Source organism: Opisthocomus hoazin, chromosome 2 (genome assembly GCF_030867145.1).
Source record: "Opisthocomus hoazin isolate bOpiHoa1 chromosome 2, bOpiHoa1.hap1, whole genome shotgun sequence".
NCBI classification, from domain to species: domain Eukaryota; kingdom Metazoa; phylum Chordata; class Aves; order Opisthocomiformes; family Opisthocomidae; genus Opisthocomus; species Opisthocomus hoazin.
Genome location: NC_134415.1, coordinates 48,598,445 through 48,619,375, shown reverse-complemented (window position 1 = coordinate 48,619,375; position 20,931 = coordinate 48,598,445). Strand labels below are relative to the sequence as shown.

At 39.8% G+C, this 20,931-nt stretch overlaps 1 protein-coding gene across 7 annotated transcripts in view; it reads right to left on the bottom strand.

Annotated features, from left to right (window-relative positions):
- Nucleotides 1–20,931, bottom strand: part of MACROD2 (mono-ADP ribosylhydrolase 2) — a 975,983-nt gene that overhangs the window by 53,184 nt on the left and 901,868 nt on the right. For 5 of the 7 annotated variants that reach the window (XM_075413509.1, XM_075413505.1, XM_075413506.1 and 2 more), the window contains 2 exons: nucleotides 15,266–15,349; nucleotides 1,197–1,259 (listed from right to left, as the gene is read on the bottom strand). In XM_075413509.1, the coding sequence (XP_075269624.1) occupies nucleotides 1,197–1,259; nucleotides 15,266–15,349 (147 nt within the window). The remainder of the gene's footprint in view (nucleotides 1–1,196; nucleotides 1,260–15,265; nucleotides 15,350–20,931) is intronic. The other 2 variants (XM_075413507.1, XM_075413511.1) reach the window with 1 other exon arrangement.

The following is a 20,931-nucleotide window of genomic DNA, read 5'->3' as shown; positions in this document are numbered from 1 at the left end:
TGCTTGCCCTTTGCAAGGACATAAAGAAGAGGTGATAAAGAGGACATGAAATATAGAAGGACTTCAAGCACTTGTGGACAGCATCAGCTGTTAACACCTAGTTGTAGAAGACTGACTTGTGGAGTGCAGGGAGAAATGCTGCACTTCCACATACACAGTGCCCAATGCACAGGACAAAAAGAAGGACCCTCATCACATGAATTCCTCATCTGGAAACAGCCACAATGCAGTAAGCAAAACAGACAAGTGAAGAATACAGGTCTTCCAAATTTTTTTGCTGCATTTACTGGCTGGCCTACTTTAGCTCAATCTTCCCCATATTGAAAATAATTTTCAATCCTGATTAAAAAAAAAAAGAAGTTTTCTGAAGAAAACTGGATTATGTATGTGTAGGCAACATCCTGCACTACAATGAGAGAAAAATACAACCAAACAAGAAAAGCACTGTGTTACATGTAATACCACAGTAAAAGAAATCCTTAAGAAATAAGATATTTTGATTTTCACTTCAGCTTTTTTGATAACTGATGAATTATAGGTGTCTTTTGCAATGAACAGAGTTGGGTAGGACGAAAAATACAACCAAAACAGAAAAAAAAAAAAAAAGAAAAAAGAAAACCTATTTTGAACACAGAGTGATACTGTATTTTAAAATATTGAACTCATTAATAAGCATGCCATCTGCAAAATGCACTGCTCATGAACTCTAACATTCATTCACAGTATATGCAATATATTTCTGTATGGATTTAAATCTCCATAACTCCTGAGATTTGTGTGGACAATTTATTAAAACTTGAAAATACCCTTTAAAATCTTCAGAAGTACAGTTCTTATCAAAGAAAGCCTGCTTCCTCCTCCAAATTTCCTTTTCTCTTATTTCTATTCTATGCAGAGGGCTACTCTGTTGCAAACAGAGGGAAAATTATTTCTTTCTAGTTAGAGGATTAGCTAGAGGCAGTCAACCTTAAAGGGAGAATGTAGAGCTGGTAAGCTAAAAACGGAAGTCTGCACTCCTGCATTGCAATATATTAATTCATAATGAATGTAGTTGCGTCTCTGATGGGAGAATTGCTCACAACCTGAGCTAATCTGATGAAATGTACAAACATTCTCCATCAATAACATTGACTAAGGTTATTATTCACCAAGGTGGATAAAACCTAAGCAACTCCTTTAAGGAACTCGGCACGAACCTCCTTCTCGGCTCTGGGCCTCAGTTTCTTCAGTGTTTTGCTTCTCCTCAGTGCCATTACCACCTATCAAGAAAAACACACAAAAATTATTTATGATATATCTTTTTATTGGTAACAGAAGCAGCAACATTAATTGTAACCATTTCAGCACAACCTGCTAATTTACAGCAAGGGGCTGTGATAAAAGGTGAGACCAAAAAAGCTGCAAACAACTAGTTACATTTAAAACAGTCACATTTTCACATCTCAAGTGGAGAAAGGAAGGTTAGATTAAAGATTTTATCTCACTAGGCACACTGGAAATATCTGTATACCAAATAAAGGTACGTTTTTCTAAACTCTGTCTGCAATACATGAAATTGTTGCTTGATCTTAGTCTATGTATTTTATAAAGATTTTTCTCTAGGATTATTTTCCTCCAGTGACATTTCCACAAGATGTTTGAAGCGGCTGTGTTTCCGACTTGCAGAATCTACTTTAATGCCTATGGAAGGTAAGAATAGGAGGGGCAAAATTGCTTAAGTTTTATTTTAAAGCAAAAGGCACAATGCCATTTAGTATGAAGTATAAAAATGCATCGTAAACAACTGCAAAGAAGAGAGCAAAATAAACCAAAGTAAGATTGCTAGGACTGAACGTATTTTTCCCCTTTTCACATTCACATTCAGTCCCAATTTTCTCCACTATTTTGCATTCGTATTTATTATCCATTTTCTTCCCTCCAGCTCCCTTTCTGAAGGCAGGTTACAAACAGTGAATTACCACCGAGAAAGGTAATACCCTGGAGAAAGTCTATGGACACGAGATGAAGGTCTCTTAACCTTTGCTCTGCCCGGTTAGAGATATATCAGGAAGCCTGTATTTTCAACAATGGAGAATGCTCTTTTAGTTTCATAATAATAGTAGAGGCTGCAGTGCAATGTGCTGGATCAGATGCGACGGCTACACTCTTTTCCAGTGTGACAAGACAGACGGCAAGAACAGCTGAGTACCAGCCTTAATGAGGCATTTGAAAAACTGACTGCTGAGCATATACACTGGGAGAAAGGAAATTCATTCCCAGGCTTGTAAATGGCTTGATAATGATACACATATTTTTTGTTGTGATCTTTTCTGGCTCCTGGGTTTTTCTGATTACAGCTTCTCTAAAGCAACACGGTTAAAGTTCCTCATGCTGCCACCTTGCTTTTACTTAACACATGGAGTCTGTTCAAGAGAACTGCAGTAGCTCAAATGCAATTAGGTGGATGGAAGAAAAACAAAAAAAGCATGTGCTGTTGAGAAGCAAATGGACATCTGGTGGCACACCGCATTCAGCAAATATGTAAAGGCTGAGGTATAATGCTCTCTCTCTTTCCAGCAGGCAATACATCCCGGGATGCAGCAGATGGGACTAGCAGAGAAGTATTTCCAGGCTGACCCTGCACAGAGCTGCTCTCGGGAGGAGATGAGATGGAGCAGGAGTTGGACACCACACCTGAGAGGGAAGAAGTGCGCAGGGAGCGGCTGTTGGCCGTCAGCGGAGACTCGGCCTCCTGCCTGCTTGGTAACAAGTTGTACCAATTTTAATCAATCTTAACAGATGACTAGCTATAGCATATTAGTGGGCTCTAATCTGTAAAAAATTGCATTACATGGATGACCAAAATGGCTTGATAAAACCATCTGGGTTTTTGCTTCCCCCACTTGAAATCAAAAAGTATTAATTTCAAAATCAGTGTTCTGCCTCTCCACGCACAATAGGAGGCCCACATGCAAAACAGAAAGATGGCTGTACTAGAAGATAAACTTCTCTTCCCTTTTCTTTTAAAACCTGGGCTTGGGACTTCGCAAGCTTTGCGGCAAGCAATTAAATAAGGAAAATTATCCTTTGCATCACCAGGATGTGTTTCAAAGCGACAAAGACACCTAGCTCAGGAGCTGCAGAAAGGAACAATATGTTCGAGACAATCCTGTAACACAATAGTGCAGTGACTCTTGAAAAATCTTTGCAATTAGGTCAGGTCCAAAGACAATTTTGCATCAGTGCAAAACAAGTGGTGCCAGAGCATAAAGGATTTAATCATGGCCAAGTGCAACACGCTTTGCTTTGCATAGAAATACTTTATATCCAGAAAAAATAGGTAAGGTATAAATGGTAACAACCAATATATCACTGAAAATAATTTCAGCAATTATCTTACTGCATTCACAAACGACATTTCCAGATGATAGTTGTTTCTACAACCATTACCACAAGTATGACTATAAACAAGAGTTATTTGCCCTAGAACAGATACTTCAAGGATTCATTCACATTTATTCCCAAGAGACTACATCTTTTTAAAGTCACTTACTGAGAGCAAACTTAAGCTACAAAAGAAAGTTTAAATGATCACCCGGTTCATGAGATTATCAGATAAAGCGCATATTCATTAGTATGTTTACTCAACCCTAACTCTATTATTTCACTGGACATTCACTGTTTAAAACCGGTATAACAGAACAATAGTTAGAGCACTATATATTGGATTCTCAACATGTTTGCCATCTTACACTTCATTTTGTTCCTTTAGAAGGAAAAATTTAAAAGACTTTAAGCAGAAGCTTCACCACTTGTACTCTGATCCAGTCCAACAGACTGACTTGATTGTGACATGAAAATTAATGTTGATCAGCGTATTGAAAGTACGTGTTGTGCATGTGAAGTGATTTCGATAGAATTAGAGAAAAGGAAATACTAAAAAATTAAGAGCGGACAAGTGATCCTCAAGTAAATGACTTGCAGAAAGAAGGGTTAAGCTCTGCTTGGCCTGGTGAATCTTTTCATCTCAGGATAAAGGGAAGAAGCGGAGTACAAATACACCAACAAGAAAGCAAACTATAGGATGGAGAAGTGACTAATCCCAAAGCATCTGATAGTTTTTTTCTGGTTTTTAAAAACCCTTCTAAAAAGTGTCCCACTGTCTTCTAGTGATGAAGAATTTTTCTGTAATTATTGCTCTCCATTGGAGCTGGGTGCAGAGCAAATGGAAAGGCTTTAAGCAGCACATGCTCTAGGCAAAGAGATTACTATATATTTTACAAAACTACATATTTTACAAAAGTAGCAAGCCAGTTTTTCACCACACTTTTATTCACCCCGGCTCTCCTTTTCTCCAGGCAGAAAAGCCAGACCTTGTGCATTTCCCTTGAGTCTTCCCCATGACATTATTAATAATAAAAATGTCTTTTCCATTGGATGGCTTCTACAGTATCTGCCATCCCATCCTTCTCTTTCCACTACTGCAGCAACTAGCGATTGCATTTCCTTTAGGTGAAAGCTGTCCTCACAATATCTGCTTTTCTATTATACTAGTAATTGAACAGCAATCTGTCACTCCAAAGCAGATAGAAAAAGTGGTGAATGACATGTCATTTTAGGCCAGCAAATGTAAATGATTTTTGAGCCACACCAAAAGACAAATTGGAACATCGGTTTCTTTCCCAGTCATGGCAGTCAGTAGAAAAACCAAGAGTTTGGGAATTACAGTAGCACTGTACAAACACAATAAGCGTATCAGACACTAAAATACCTACTTCTGGCCATATGTTTTGCTTTCCCTTGCCAATCTGACTACTGCCTGATAGGTACTTGCTCTCTCCTCTTGGCCTTTTTCTTTGAGATCAGCAACAAAATTCCACACCCACAATCCCCCCCAATGATAAATACTCTTATTTACATTTTGTAGAAAATAGGCTAAATAGTTATCAATCAGCACACTCAGCAAGTTGGCAGAGCAAGCAGCACTTCTAACTAAACTAGAAAACCGGATACTCTGCGAGTGCCTGCACACTTCATGTTAAGGAGAGGTATTTAGCACGCACAGTGATACGCCAGCTGCAGTTGGAGCCCCAAAACGAAGCAGATAATATGATAAGTAATAAGCCAGCACTCATGAGAGAGGGCTCGGACAAGATCCTCAGCAGCAGCACAGAGCAGGTTTTAGCATTCTTCCCGTTTTCTCTGCGAGAGCCTGGAGGCATGTGGCTTTTTACATCTTTCACTGTTCTTGCGACAAACATGGCAAGTCAAAAATATTAATAGCCTGCTAGTCTCTTGGCTCTTCTCATGTCAGAGCTGAAGAAGTGCCAGGTTCGGCCATACACCTACTCTTCAACAGCACCTTTCTTCACAAGCAGTCACCAATGTACTTAGAACTGAGGCTAAAGTCTGTGTCTCAAAAGCTGGTGAAAAAAGGTATCTCAAAAACTGGTGCAAAAAAGATATTTTCCAGAAAAAAACAGAATTGCAGACGTTTTTTAATTAAAGGAAGAAATTCTGCATAACCAGTACAGATCACAGAGCAAAGAATGTTAGGGGTTGGAAGGGACCTCATCTAGTCCAAACACCCTGCCAAAGCAGGGTCACCTACAGCAGGCTGCACAGGACCTTGTCCAGGAGGGTCTTGAATATCTCCAGAGAAGGAGACTCCACAACCTCCCTGGGCAGCCTGTTCCAGTGCTCCGTCACTCTCAGAGGGAAGAAGTTCTTCCTCATCTTCAGCTGGAACTTCCTGTGCTTCAGTTTGTGCCCGTTGCCCCTTGTCCTGTCACTGGGCACCACTGAAAAGAGCTTGGCCCCATCCTCCTGACACCCACCCTTCAGACATTTGTAAGCATTTATAAGGTCCCCTCGCAGTCTTCTCTTCTTCAGGCTGAACAAGCCCAGCTCCCTCAGCCTCTCTTCGTAGGGGAGATGCTCCAGTCCCCTCATCATCCTTGTAGCCCTCTGCTGGACTCTCTCCAGTAGCTCTTCATCTTTCTTGAACTGGGGAGCCCAGAACTGGACACAGTACTCCAGATGGGGCCTCACTAGGGCACAGTAGAGAGGGAGAATAACCTCCCTCGAGCTGCTGGCCACACTCCTCTTGATGCCTCCCAGGACGCCATTGGCCTTCTTGGCAACCAGGGCAAACTGCTGGCTCACCGTCAGCTTGTCATCCACCAGGACACCCAGGTGCCTCTCCACAGAGCTGCTCTCCAGCAGGTCAGCCCTGAGCTTGTACTGGTGCATGGGGTTGTTCCTCCCCAGGTGCAGGACCCTGAACTTCATCAGGTTCTTCTGCGCCCAACTCTCCAGCCTGTCCAGGTCTTGCTGAATGGCAGCACAGCCTTCTGGTGTATCTACCACTCCTCCCAGTTATGTGTCATCAGCAAACTTGCTGAGGGTACACTCTAGCTCATCCAGGTCATTGATGAATAAGATAAACAAGACTGGGCCAAGTACTGACCCCTGGGGAACACCACTCGCTACAGGCCTCCAACTAGACTCTGCTACGCTGACGACAGCCCTCTGAGTTCTGCCATTCAGCCTGTTCTCAATCCACCTCACCGACCACTCATCCAGCCCACACTTCCTGAGCTTGCTTATGAGGATGTTATGGGAGACAGTGTCAAAAGCCTTGCTGAAGTCGAGGTAGACAACATCCATGGCTCTCCCCTCATCTACCCAGCCAGTCATGCCATCGTAGAAAGCTATCAGATTGGTCAGGCATGATTTTGATTTCCCCTTGGTGAATCCATGCTGACTACTCCTGATAACCTTCTTTTCCTCCACTTGCTTGACGATGATATCTAGAATGGGTTGCTCCATTATCTTTCCAGGGATGGAGGCGAGGCTGACTGGCCTGTAGTTCCATGGGTCCTACTTCTTGCGCTTTTTGAAGATTGGAGTGACATTGGCCTTTCTCCAGTCCTCAGGCACCTCTCCTGTCCTCCAGGACCTTTCAAAGATGACGGAGTGGCTCAGCAATGATATCCGTCAGCTCCCTCAGTACTCGTGGGTGCATTCCATCGGGGCCCATGGATTTGTGGGCATCCAGATTGCTTAAGTAATCTCTCACACAGTCCTCCTCAACAAACCAGTCTACTTCTACCTCTCCAACACAGATGTTATTAATAATAAAATTGTTTTCACTACTGAGAAAGTGCACTGTACTTATAACATGCAGTGTGTCAACAGAGTAAGGTTGCTTCAAACAACCTCCTCCTTCCTGGAGTAGAAATAAAAGAGACACAGGGCCAAAGTCTCAGGCTCACATCTTGTTTGCCACTCTCATCTATCTGTGTATGTACCACATCCTCGAGCACCAGGTTTGGCGCTGTTATGTTCCCACATGGCACTTGCCATGTAAGTCCAGGTGCATCCTCCAGTTCTCCAGGTGGCCAGTGACCATGCCTCTCTCCTGTGGTCTGGTCTGTGAATCTCTCTCCAAGCTGTGCCATGCTTCCATGACAAATGAAAATGCAAACCAAGATCTGGCAGATAAGGGAAGCTAGTTCTGAATTATCTTTTTTACAGCATAAAAATATTGCCATGGTGATCATACTAATGATGTGAAGGTCCTTCCAGGATAACAGGGAAACTAATTAATGAGAAAATTAAAAATATAGGCCTTGATCTTACAGCTGTTACTTCAGTGAAACTCCTATTACGCAAGAAGAAAGCATAAGTATATCCATATATACACGTATATCCATATATACACTCAAGATCATACAGCCTGCAACCATTTTCAGACTATTCCAGTGGCAAAATGATATCAGACATAAACCAAAAGGCACATACACACAAAGGCCATTACTGTAGCACTACAAACGCATTAAAATGAATCATTAGGGTGGTGGCCTAAGGTTACTGAACATTTTCAGTTTGCATTTTAATTTCTTTTATTTAACATGATTTAGGTCAATTTTAATCGCTACTTGTATATAACCCCTTTGGGGTAAATTTTAGGAAGGGTTAGTAAAGAGTTATCTGCAGTAATTGTTTAATGGACTTATGAGACTTCTTCCCTCCGTGCTGCTTCAACAATTTACCTCACTGCAAACACAGACCTGAATACGCTACTGTCAATGTTCCCAACCTAGCAAAGTTCTTAGCATAATAAATAACAGGTTTTCATTTTCATGCAGCATTTGTCAACAACTGTTGAGGAGTGTGAGAAAAGAATGAAAAAACTGTAGCTTACAAGGATTATCTCAGAAGTTAAAAATAACGCTATTGTATTTCACCTATTTGACATACTAAGAAATATAGGAGCCTAATCTAAAGCCCACTGAAGTCACTAGGTGTGTTCCCTTTGCCTCACTCCTTCATGGGCCACAAGGCAAGTAACTCAGCTTCACTATAACTCTGCTGGATAGGGAAGAACCAGGGGACAAAATGCGGCAGCTACAGCACCAAATTAGGTGCTTGGAAGACATGAGCACTTCAGATTTGTCCCAACCCACTTCATATGTCACTTTGCTGGGAATGTTGTGCTAGGCTGTTTTTTCACTGTGTGTAATTCTTTTGTCTGACATATAGTGTGGCTCAGATTTTGTAATACAAGTGCACCTGGCAAGAGACATCTAAAATTTCATTGCCAAAGATGCTGATTATCGCTATTTCTGACAATCTGCAACTGTGACTGTTCAAAACAAATAAAAGCTGACACCTCCTGGAAGCTTGAGCTCTCCAGCATAACCAGAATGTGGACATCATACCCCAGATGCCATATGTAGCCTGTACAGAGGACAAAGGTACAACTGGCATTTAGTTGCAGAAAATACACACACAATGCTGCGCAAGTACTATCACTGTTAACATAGTATACAAAAGTGGACTGGAACCGCTCATGTGAGTTAACGCATGTTGAAGAGCAGGCCAAGGCTGAGCTCAGAGCAGAACAGAGGAGCCCTCACTGCTAGCCCCTATGGGCAGTCCTAGCTAAGAGCCAGAGAAAGAAAAGGACCCCATACATGAAAGGTGCACAATATGATCACAGATATTCTTGTTTCTATGTCAATTTGCTATTTGTTCATACTTTCTTCTTTCTTGGTGCACCTAAGAGGCTAGGTGACTGCACACCATTAAGGACTGTGGCACAGCTGCTTTTCCAAGCCACAGTCAAAATAAAACATAAGACCTATTTCGAGTTTTTTGCGTACAGGTCACAAAATCATGTGGTGCAGCAATGTAACAAAGTGAAGAAATGGACAGAGGAGCCACATGGGAGATCACACTTTTTAAAAACAGCATAAAACGTGAACCAAAACATGAGCTGTTTTGCATTAATTTTTCAGAACTAAGGGACGAGCCCTGTCTTCTACACTGGACCTGAGCAATTACGATGGTTTACTATTATTCACATCATGGTTAGAAATGAATGATGATAAGCCCCCTGCAGGTACGTTGGTTTGTCACTGCGTATAATTCTTCTCTGACAACACTGCGTTAGTCACTTTAGTAACTTAGTATTTTGCACCTTAGCTCATTTCAGGAGAAAGAAAATCTACTCTGAAGCATCTAGTGTGAAAACAGCAATTGCAACTGTTTGCTTGGTATGGTTTACACACGTGTACATTCAGCTGCTAAAAGAAACCCAAATGGGTAAATGGTCAACACAACAGGACTGCGTGTCACCTGTGGAGGCCAAAATAAGCTGCATTTTCAAAGTTGTCTTGTGTGGCCACTACACAGCAATTTAATGGAACAGTAGAAGCCACTTCCGCAATGAAAAGAATCTTCTAGTAAGGGTTTGCTCGGAGAGCAAATACAAATACAGATAATATCCTATTTTTTCCCTAAGTGGAGGGTGATCACCTGATATTCTGAGAGCTGTAACCAGTCAACACAGATGGCGGACTTCAAAACAGAAGTGATAAAAGAATCTATCAACCGGAGTAGATAGGGGCTAATAGCATCGCTTTAAACATAACCAATCTGCATTAAGGTGAAACATTTCACACATATGTTTGATACACATACTTCTCAGGGAATTTCTTCTGTGTACTTTAGCTTACTTTAAAATTTTATTTAAGGATTTGGTTTGGTGGCAGAAAGAATACAGTCACTTCTAAGCTATCTTAATAAGTAGTAGCACTTTTAATGCTGAATATGAGAGTGTGTGTTTCTGAAGTATAACTGTGTGTCTAGATGTTCATTTTTAGTAGATTATGAGTGGAGCAGAAATTTGCTGAAGAATATTACTGCCCTGTGGGATGCAAAGAAGAAATGTAGCTAGAATTTCTCAAATGATAAAAGAATTGCTTGCTATAAACCGAGGAACATTATAAAACTAATCAGAAGTCTAATCTAGTTAATATTATTCCATACCTTAAAGAGAGACACAATTAGGCCTGCAGCGTTTAGAAGGCCCTTGGAAAAGATGCTTTGAACATTGCTCTGTAATGGTAACACACAGCAGCTGTTGCATGCACCGCCCCCCCCCCCCCCCCCCCCCCCCGAAGGATTAAGCTCACCTTGGAGCTTTCTCTAGGCGACCCTGCTTCTGCAAGGGGGTTGGACTAGATGATCCACAGAGGTCCCTTCCAACCCCTAACATTCTGTGATTCTGTGGAGGAAAGCAGCACAAGCCAAGCACTGTTGATGTGCACATACTATATCCCTCTCTGTGAAGCTAGGAAGTGAGCAGCAAAGCTGCAAAATTCATGGTGCATATAAAGGAGAACGAGGAAGGGGAAGCCTTACGTTAATCTCACAATTAAAGGACTAAGACGTAAATGAGTTTTATTTTCTAGTCCCATGGCTATGCACTTTTTGACATTGGACAAAAAATCTGGGAGAAGGTATGAAGAGCCAGGGCTTCTCCCTCTCAGTGAGCATCCTACCTAATTGCTGTGACCTGCTGAACCAATGAGTTATCGAGATAAGATGTGACTGCATTGCACCTCATTTCTCCTGTGTACTCCAATCACTAGACTGACATCTCTCATGAACAGAGCGCCCACTGAGTGAGGCAGGAGCCTGCTGGTGAGCCTTGGACTCCTGACACTGCTGAGCAACATTTCACACTTGATGGTGCCCTTGAAAGAGAAGGGGTTGATAGTGTGATGACCTCATCAGGCAAAGGAACCAACTCTACTAACTATCTCAAAGGTGATTAGTATCCATTTTGACCTTCCTGGCTTGGTTTATCCATAAAACCATTCTCCTTCCCACCAAGTGAACAGAAAACAGACAAAGTTCATCCTGGACGAGTTCATTCCAACAGGCCAGCTCCTCACACATACACTGAGCCTCAGCTAAGGTGATCGCATGAGACCAACGACCTATCAATCTATCAGTAAGAATCTGGTCATTCATTTTGGGAGAAGCTCATGAGAAAAGCTGGAGCAAGACAACTTGCGGAGCTCCAGTTCTGCCTTCACATCATCGAGGGAGGGCAAGGAGGATCCTGACTTCAGGAGGCACAGAAATGGCTTTTACTGCATGGATTGATTATCTTTCTCCTGGAGAACAAGAAAGATCAGGCATTTGTGCTGCTCTTATTAGATGTATTAGTCATCTTTGATACAATATTGATCACCTGCAGACCATGGTGGGAATGGATGGGGCAGCTCTCGGGCAAGCTCTGTTTTATAGCTGAGAAATCCCGTAAGGCAGGAAAGGGCAAACATTTTTGCTTCTCCCAGTATCAAGAAAATCTATTGCACACACCTTGCCATTCAGTACATTTTAGGAGGACATTTGGGGAGGTAGCTGAGACAAAGAACATTTAAAATTCTTATTTTGTTAGACTTTTGTAAAAATTGTTTGCTTTTGCTTGGTGACAATCAGCAGGATGAGAACAGGCAACCCGTGGCACTTGTGCTAGCTCGTGGCTGCTATGCTGTAAGAAGTACTGCCATTCTATGTAATTACTTCAGGATCGTGTTCTGAAGCTAGTGAAGTAAGACGTGCTAAGTTCTAAGTTTCGTTTAATGCTGAAAATGATATTCTCACCTGAGACTTTACAATCACTCAGTCACTGAGTGTACCTGACTGAGCGGAAAGGCAAAATTATCACTGGCTGATTATCCTCTCCCAGGACCTGGGAAAGGGGGGAAGAATAAAAAAAATTACACTGCATGTTTGCACTTGTCAAACCTGAAATACTAGAGGGAGCTTGGGAGTAAAGAATGTTTCTCCATATATCCAGTCATCTATTTCCCCAGACAATCCGCGCTACAGTGAAAAATTACCAAATACAACCATTGACAGGAGAATCTGCTATGCAGTGCACACTCGCTTTTCACTATCAACAGTCTGAAGGCAAAGAACAATATTTCTAATAGCAAATTAACGGACCCCATTAATACTTCAGAAGTTCAGTAAAAAATGGCTTTCATTAGCATGTCAAGTGTTTATTTTAGCTTACTGCAAAACAAGCTTCTTTATATACAGCCACATATTTAACTTTCCTTGATTGCAGAGAGGGAGATCGTGAAATGGCTTACTTTCCCTGATCTTCTGTGGATATTTTTACAGGCACTGAAAAGATATTGCTCCATTACCTCTAGCCAATGAACCAGCTTGGCGAGGTGGAGAAAAATATTACAGCAGAGATACTAATGAACTCAGTGGAATAGTTTTTATTTATTTATGCCACAAGGGCATGTATGAAGCTGTTAAAATATGAAGTTGTATTCCCATCTTCAGTCTAAAAGAACACTGACAAGAAGCAGAGGAAACAAAATCTGTTTTTTCCTGTGCTTCAATGTATATTTGTTAAATATTTCTTATCTGGTCATGTTACCAAGGGGAAAATAATATCTTATGTTAAATGTAAGTATCTTTGGACTTCCTTTATTGCTGAAAACTATGGGTTGTTTTTTTGCTGTTGTTGTTTGCTGTTCGTTTTTTTTTCTGTTTTGGTTCTTTTTTTGTTTTTTAAACTTGGGGTACCTAAGGCATGTGAACTATACCAAAGTTCAAACACACTGAACACAAAGCACTTCAGTTTTACCAAGAGGAAAATTCCACAAAGTTGTCTTCAGGCAGAGTTTGACTTTACTGTTCTTTATTTGAGACTGTTCATATGCAGTATCTACTCAGAAGTTCTTTTAAAAATTAAAAAAAAAAAAATGAAAAAGGCTGCATTTTGGAAATGAAGACAAACTCCTACCTAAATAAAATTACTCAGACACGTAGCTCTCTTTCATGTCACATATTCACAACTTTCACAATCTTCCAGGCTCCCAATAAAAGTTCTTCTAATTAGTCAAACCCATCAGCTAATACTTAGAACAGTAGAAACTAAATCCTATTCTCGGGCAAATGTGTGTAAATCCCATTTAATTAAATGAAAATGGCTCACAGGTGCGTTACATTAGACTCTAGCCACCTGGCAACTTTATAGGAATTCAGTGTCTGTAACCTAACTGCTTGACTCCTCTTCCAAACAGAGGCATAGGTAATGCCACAGAAATGTGATCCAGGCTTCTTCCCCAGCCCCCCTCAGCAAACATTTTAATTACCCCTTTTTTCCCCATCACAACAACCCTCAAGTCTAAATTTAGACTTTCAATTCTGAAAATTACAGGCCTGATTCCTGCCTAAGGAGAAGAGGACTCCATCACCAGCTAGAGTAAATTTTTCAGTAGTGATCATGTGTTACAGGCCTCAATTCTGCATCAGCAAAATCTACTGGACAGCATCAAATTCAAGGAGTTCACGCATTTTAGAGCTCAAAGGTAATGCAATCATTCTATTGCCATGCTATTTACTTCACCCTTCCAACGCATTCGTTTGTGCTCAACAAAGTGAACTCTAGGTCACCAGAAAACATTGATAGGCATAGTAAACTAGGAAACCATATCTAGTAAGCCACAGAAATACTTGGTGGAGCAGTATCAGTTATTTTTCCAATGGAAGGAAAATCTTATAGTTTTGCAATGCTTTTTTCCCCCCCACCTTCTTTTTCAAGACACTGATATAATGAAAGCGTTCAGCCACACTCCATATAAAAATATATCAGAAAAACTATTATTGTTTCACTTATTTAGGAATATGGAAAACGACACCATGATCCCACATGGTGTTTAGCCTGCACACAAATTGACGTATGGTTTGTCATACATTTTAATTCTCTAATCCAAACATAAAATTGGTATTTTAATTTCAGCTGGGTTTAATGCATCATGAAAGGAAAGAAGACCAGTCAGGGTGACATTTTTTGGGTCCCCCCACAGCTTTCAGGTGATGACAGCTATTGCTTTAAGTACTTCCCGTTAACAACCAATCACAACCTTAGTGACAGGATGTTACTAGCAATTACTTTAAGTGATAGATGTTAACATTCTTCTGCTCTTTATGACTCACACTATACCCCAAGTCAGAATATTTTAGGAGCTGAATGCACAGTGCTGGGTCAAAAAGGTGAAGATCGTGGAGCCACTGTTTCAGGTGCAGAATGAGACAAGTCATTTCAAGAACATTAGGTTGAAGAGAATCTGTGATAAGGAACGGTCATGATTAAAGACTAAGGTTCATCCTGTTAACTATTTCACATAAGGGGAATTTTCCAGCACTGAGGCATTTTGCTTTTCCACACATATGAAAGCAATGTGAAACTCTGCACTCTGAAAATAAGTCTTTGACGTTAACATCCTTTAACAACTCTCCCAGTGAGATGCAGATTGTGAAAAGATTCTTTGATCCAATTTTAGAAAGACGTAGACCACATTTACATCCGTACACATGGACAAGCTCCCTTGTGAAGGCTCAAGTGCGGGAAAGCACTCTTACAGGAATAATACTATAGACATAATGTTAAGCACTCGTGACTTCTGATCACGGATAGATGTAGTAGACTGCATAAGATCTACAGCCATAAACACTGTAACTGGAGTGGAAAGGGATACAGCAAAAATTCCTTGTAGAAAAGGAAAGCAAGAATTTTATTGCTCCGTGTTTTACAGCAGGTTTACCTGACCAACTTAACCAACCAGACTATGACCCACAACATGCATTAAATTTTGTATTATTAATTACATAAAGTCAGAACTGGTTAGAGACAGAAGAGCAACAATTTCTCATTTTATATCAGCAATAATCAGTAGCCCATCACATAAAAACAGTATTTGTAATTCTGAATCTACCTTGAGACAAAATATACTTCAGAAGAATTACAATCTCCTATCTTGGCCAAAAGGAACTTTCCAAGTTCGTGCAAACAACATTCTTAAATGAAAGTTATCCACTTCCCTAGAATTCAGAGTAAACCTTTTGCCCCAAAATGCAAAATCGGTTAATAGCTCTGAAAAGCTGTCAGACCACCTACCTTCAGCATAATCTTGCAGGTCCTCAGGCTGCTCTGCTTTGCTCTTTGTGGGAGATGGAGGCTTGCCTTTTTGTTCCAATCCTTCTTTAAACACAAAATATTATTACATACATTATTTTGAAATTGTTTTATAGCATCAAATATTACTATGTGTGATACTGCAACAGTGACCATATTTTATCTCAGCACCCCAGTGTCCAATGCCTATCTTTCTATTATTAAAATTAATTACTGCTTCATCTGTTATAAAAGTCATAATAGGTATCTTTCAGGTTGGACTGGATTTTCCCTAACTTTCACATGACAGCAGTGAAGAAAGCTCATACTAAAATAACGTACTTCACAAGCTCTTAATATCTTCAGAAATAAAAAATATAATAATGTTTTAATTTGTAGTTTTTAGCATAACATATACTATACTGCATTATGGAACTCTGGAGAAATAATCTGAATGAAACGATTTTTCCCTTTCAGCTCAATTGTCCATTCAATGTTATAACACAGTAACAAATGTATATTGACTGAAATTAGTAATGAAATGAAAGGTAGGGAAGCAAGTTTGATAGTGAAGTTAAGGAAATAAAAGACAGAAATGTTCTGGTTGTAAAAATCCATTCCAACCTTTTAGCTAGAAAGCAACAGGAAGATGGAGGAAAAGGAGAACCTCCTAAGGAAAAACAGTAACTGAGGCCAGTTAAGTTTAAGACCTCCCCTGTTTGTAGGGACTGAAGTTCACAGTATTTAATATCAGTTGGTTAAACTTTAAAAATCATGTACTTTTTCTACAACATTTTCAAAATATGCTCTCATCTTAACATAAAGGATGAAATTATGGTTGGTTTGCTATGATAGACCTCAAGGCACAGACTGGTAGCACAGAAAGCCTTTTAGCATGAAAGGGTGGCCAAGCTGGAAATTAAACATAAAATTTATTTATAAATTAAGACATTTAATAAAAGCAGCTTCACTAATTAAAACATTCTTCAAACCTTGTTGCTTAACCACGGAAGCAGAGAATGGCAGACAATTAAAACTCAATTCCTTGCACCTATTCAACCACAACGGGAAAAATTACTTTCTGTCATTTGACTTTCCATCAAACCTCCCGATTCCCTGTGGCCAACTGAGGGCTTCGGTGAAGAAGCCTAAAGAAAACATACTTTTGTGTGTGCTGGAAAAAAACCTTGACCACTTGTAACCAGGAAATGTAGGAAGACATATGACCTTGCTTGATTTACCCCTATCGCCATGCTGTGAGAAAATCAGAATCATGGTATTACCTCAAACTGATTAGCTAATTAACAACTGGGAAAAAAGCTATCCACATGTGTATTATAAACCGCTTAAGTATTCTGAAAACTCCTATGTCTTCTGCTGTCATACATACCCCACACAATCATCTACTCTGTATGTCGCTGGATCTTTAAACAGCTCTCAGCAATCAGATGCCCGGTTCTCATAAAGGACTCTGCTCTGCTAAGAGCTGTAGATACTACCCTTTCATCTTTTACCCTTCCCCAACTACTTCTATGTAGAACCAAAATGCTGAAAGTTTCCAAACAGGAGGTATGAAGAAATGAGCAAGGATGTTGAAAGGGAATTTGCAGGGTCAAGGGGAATATTGTGTTTGTTCAAGAGACAAAAAGGGAATGAATAATTTGCCTTATATGGAGCCCAGGAAACTCAGAAGCATCTTCTGCCTGCCCTCCTGGGAAAGTGGTTATTCTACTGTACTTATGTCCAAGAAAAAGAGAAGACCCACGGGCTGGGAAGCTGGCAGGAATTTACATGAAGCAGCAGCTCAAAATGTCTACAAAAATTCCAAAATGGAGATCTGTGAGTAATGAATTCCACCTCAATTTCTTAATTTTAAGGAATGAGCATTACCCAAAAAAGCAAAACTGAATACTGTTCTTATAAATGTCTTCTAGAACAGAATTTGTTTCATTATCAAATTCCATATAGTTCAAAGCACGAAGGGCCCTTAGCAATCAGTAAAGCTGCAACAAAGAATATGCTTTGAGGTTTGGTTTGGTACCAGGAAGAAGGCCTCTCCCTACAGCACGTAACATAGTACGTCAAGTATCATATCATCATATTTGCTCATCTGAATTTGAAATTCATATACAACATTTTGAGGAAAACAAGAGTTTTCAAGTGTTAAGCTGAATTTATTTCTGGAGTCATAAGAATGTAGGAGTAACCATAAGAAATACTGTGCAGAAAAATAAAGGTAAAAACTTCCAAATAAAGACACACTTTGTCAACTCTTTAAAGGGGTTACTCAGGAGCAATGGTGATAGAGTTCAACAAGAACTTGAACACAAAAGAGAGATCCTGAAAATAACCAGGCTTTTAAAGATTGATTCCTGCCAACACTCTCCTATTCTTTTAAAAAGTAACCTGAACATTTATAGTAGACCATATAAACATATGGCTTCTTTGGTTCTAATGCCACTCTGAACTACCTGCTACGTTCCCTCTTTTGGTTGACAACGATGCACATCAGGGGACCAAATCAATAGGAGTGTTTTAATCAACATTCACCCTCTAGTGATGAATTTTATCATCTAATCAATCTGTGAGGATTTCTCCAGTCCCACAAGTCAAATGTCAATCAAGTTTAAGTGCAATGTCCAGCCAGGTCTTTCAGGAGTATCTGAATACATTAGATAATACAACCAACATCTTAATTGACAGCACAAAGATGGAGAGGGAGGAAGCTTACATTCAGAGAAGTCAGAACTGTTACTATCTCAAAAGAAATTATCTTTTTGCACTCTATAAAGAACCTTAAAACGCTCACAAAAGGATGTACAGGCACTGCCCCAGGAGAACAAGATTTCAATCACTATTTCACTGCTTTTTAGCAGATTTCCCACATTCCAGAGACAGAAAAGGATTGAGCAAGCTTCAAACTAATGTATTTTTATTATGGTCACAATACAACTCTTGACCTTTTCTGCTCTCCAACAGTATCTATGTCTTTCAGAACAGTTAGCCAAATATTACAGAAATTTTGCCTGCAAATTTCTGTTTAAAAACAGTACACAGACAGGTGACTGAACTGATCGTATTAAAGGCTTTTCGAATCGTGATCATCTGTGCAAAAAGGTTTCTGAGCTCTAACACTGGGAGAAATGATTCTTCTTTCTAGGATAACTCAGAGAGTCAGCAAGCCACTTACATCTCACAGTCTATCCCCAAGTAAGCTATTCCCAAAATTCCTCACAACTTCCAAATTTCTCTGGTTACTAGTGATGGCTCTTTTCATCTCAGAAAAAAAGAGAAAGTCTCCCTCCAGAAAAAGTATTCAAGTATAAGAGTGTGCACACAGTGGAACATACATAGAAATTCTGTATTTATGTAGCATTGTTTATAATACGGCTTCCCTTGTTAGTGTGAATGAGATCCTTCATCCTGTCATTCTAGCTGGCGGTGGCTTCTGAAGTGATGAAAAGGTGGTTAATTAGGATGCTCAGGATACAAACAGGATAACCAGCAGGGCATTTAATACGAACAACTATTAGATGGGAAATGAGAGACAGTAGTGTGGCAACATTCACACTGGTGAGGTCAAAAAGATTTGGTACCTGGTGGAGAGGGAAGCTGAACAGGCTGAGGGAGAATATCAACTCTGAACTGAAACTCTTTTCTGTGTGTTTCTTTTTTTTAGTGGTAAGAGAATTAACTTATGTCAGTGCACAATAACGTGATACTATTGTGTAGGAATCTGGACTGTGCTTCTCATAATAGCACATGCTTCTACGATTTCCACATGCAATCACTGCAATTACGCACAGAATTATGGCAATATTAGGGCTTATTTTGCATCCTTCTGTGCATGGATATGTGACTCTATGCGTATGAAAGCAAAGTCCTTCAGAAGTTAAAGTTTAGAATAATTTTCCCTTAATGGAGCTTAAAATATTAAGCATCACGACTCTGCAGTGTTAAATCACTGAAGTTAAAGGCAGACAAGACTACTAGGTCATCTGGTCCTTCTCTTCACGTATGTAGGAAATCATTCATAAAGGAAAGCTAAGATCTAGAACTGCACAGGCCCGTACATGCTATTACTGTATCTGTCCTTTTGACTCAAGCCATTCTAACAGCAAACTGTATGACATATGATAACATCACAGCACTTTGAATTAAATGGTGCCATTAAATCAGCAGCTGCTACAAGATGCAGCATCCAGAATAACAAATTGATGGGTTCAAATCCCATAAGTCAAACATCATTAAAAGAGTGGTCTTGAGTGTGCATATTTAATAAGACTAGGTAAAGTTTATTTTTAAATGCTTTTCATACTCCGGTACATCCAGTATATGCAGTGATGTTATGTGATTAACTCACTAAAATGATCATTCATGCTTGTTGATTTCATAGTATAGACATAGATATTAACAGAGATTATCTGGCAGATGTAATTAAGATATTCCGTTATTTATTTTAAAAAGAAATCATAGAAAGAAAGGCCTTTCTGCGTGTAATGAGATCTGTGCAATTCAGGGTGGTAGAAACACAAGACAGATTCCTTTCATAACGTATCCATCACTCAGTAATGCACACATTTGATCATCTGTTATTCCTTACTCCTGGCTAATTCTCTAGCTGTTCCCAAGGCCTAATCTGGTGTGCACTGAAGTCAATGGACATATTCCCACTGACTTCAACTGACACCAGACCAGGATCAGTTTTTTTCGCTCTAATTCTTGCCACCAGGTTTAAATCAGGACCGATTCTGTAACCACCTCATTCTACTACATTCTTCAAATGGAAATCGGTACAAATACAATGAGTCCGCATCTCACTTGTGTCCCAGTACTTTTCCATGTTTTCTCTTGGTTTGATATTGGCCCTCAGAAACACCTAGCCAATAGGAAGTTGGAGACAGGAATTTAGAATATTTGAATCTCTGCCAAAAGTCCTACACATGTGTGTAGTCTGCAACATGTGCTCTCCAGGAATCCAACATGTCTTTTTTTTTTTTTTTCCTTAAGCACAGGAATCAGAGATATAACCCGAAAGCAGACTGGATATGGACAGCTCAAAAAAAATGGGTCATCAATATTGGTGCCAACTGCTGACTCCATCTGCTGGAGTCATGACCCATGAAGTCAAATGGTATGAAGAAAGATTATTCAATTAGTATCTTGAAGTGTTGACTAGAAGTTACTACTCTATTTTTCCCTTAGAACAGTAAAAAGCAGATGTCCTTTAAATTGATAAAACATCTGAGCATAAAAATGAAAACTCTCAATGCAGAAATTATGTATGTATTTATAGTTTCTGCAAATGCATCCTGCAAGTCCATACACAAATAAGTCAAAAGGGCATCACTTTTGTATATCTGCCTCACTGCTGGAGCAGATATACAAAAGATACTTCTCTTTAGCTATGTAGGTATTGATTGCTGACAATAAATGCGCTGATTCCCAAAATATCTCCAAGTGATAGAGAAATAACCAAGTATGTGCTCTTGAAGCTCATAGCACCCTACAACTAAACCTGTGAGGGAAGCTATGATCTCATCTCTCTCATATGCACAACAAAACAGACAGGTAGGGAAATATTTTCCTCAAATGACTTAACTCGGCGATAATTCTCCAGAGCAGCTATGTAGCATCACCTAAATTAATGAAGCTGTGAAGAACACAAA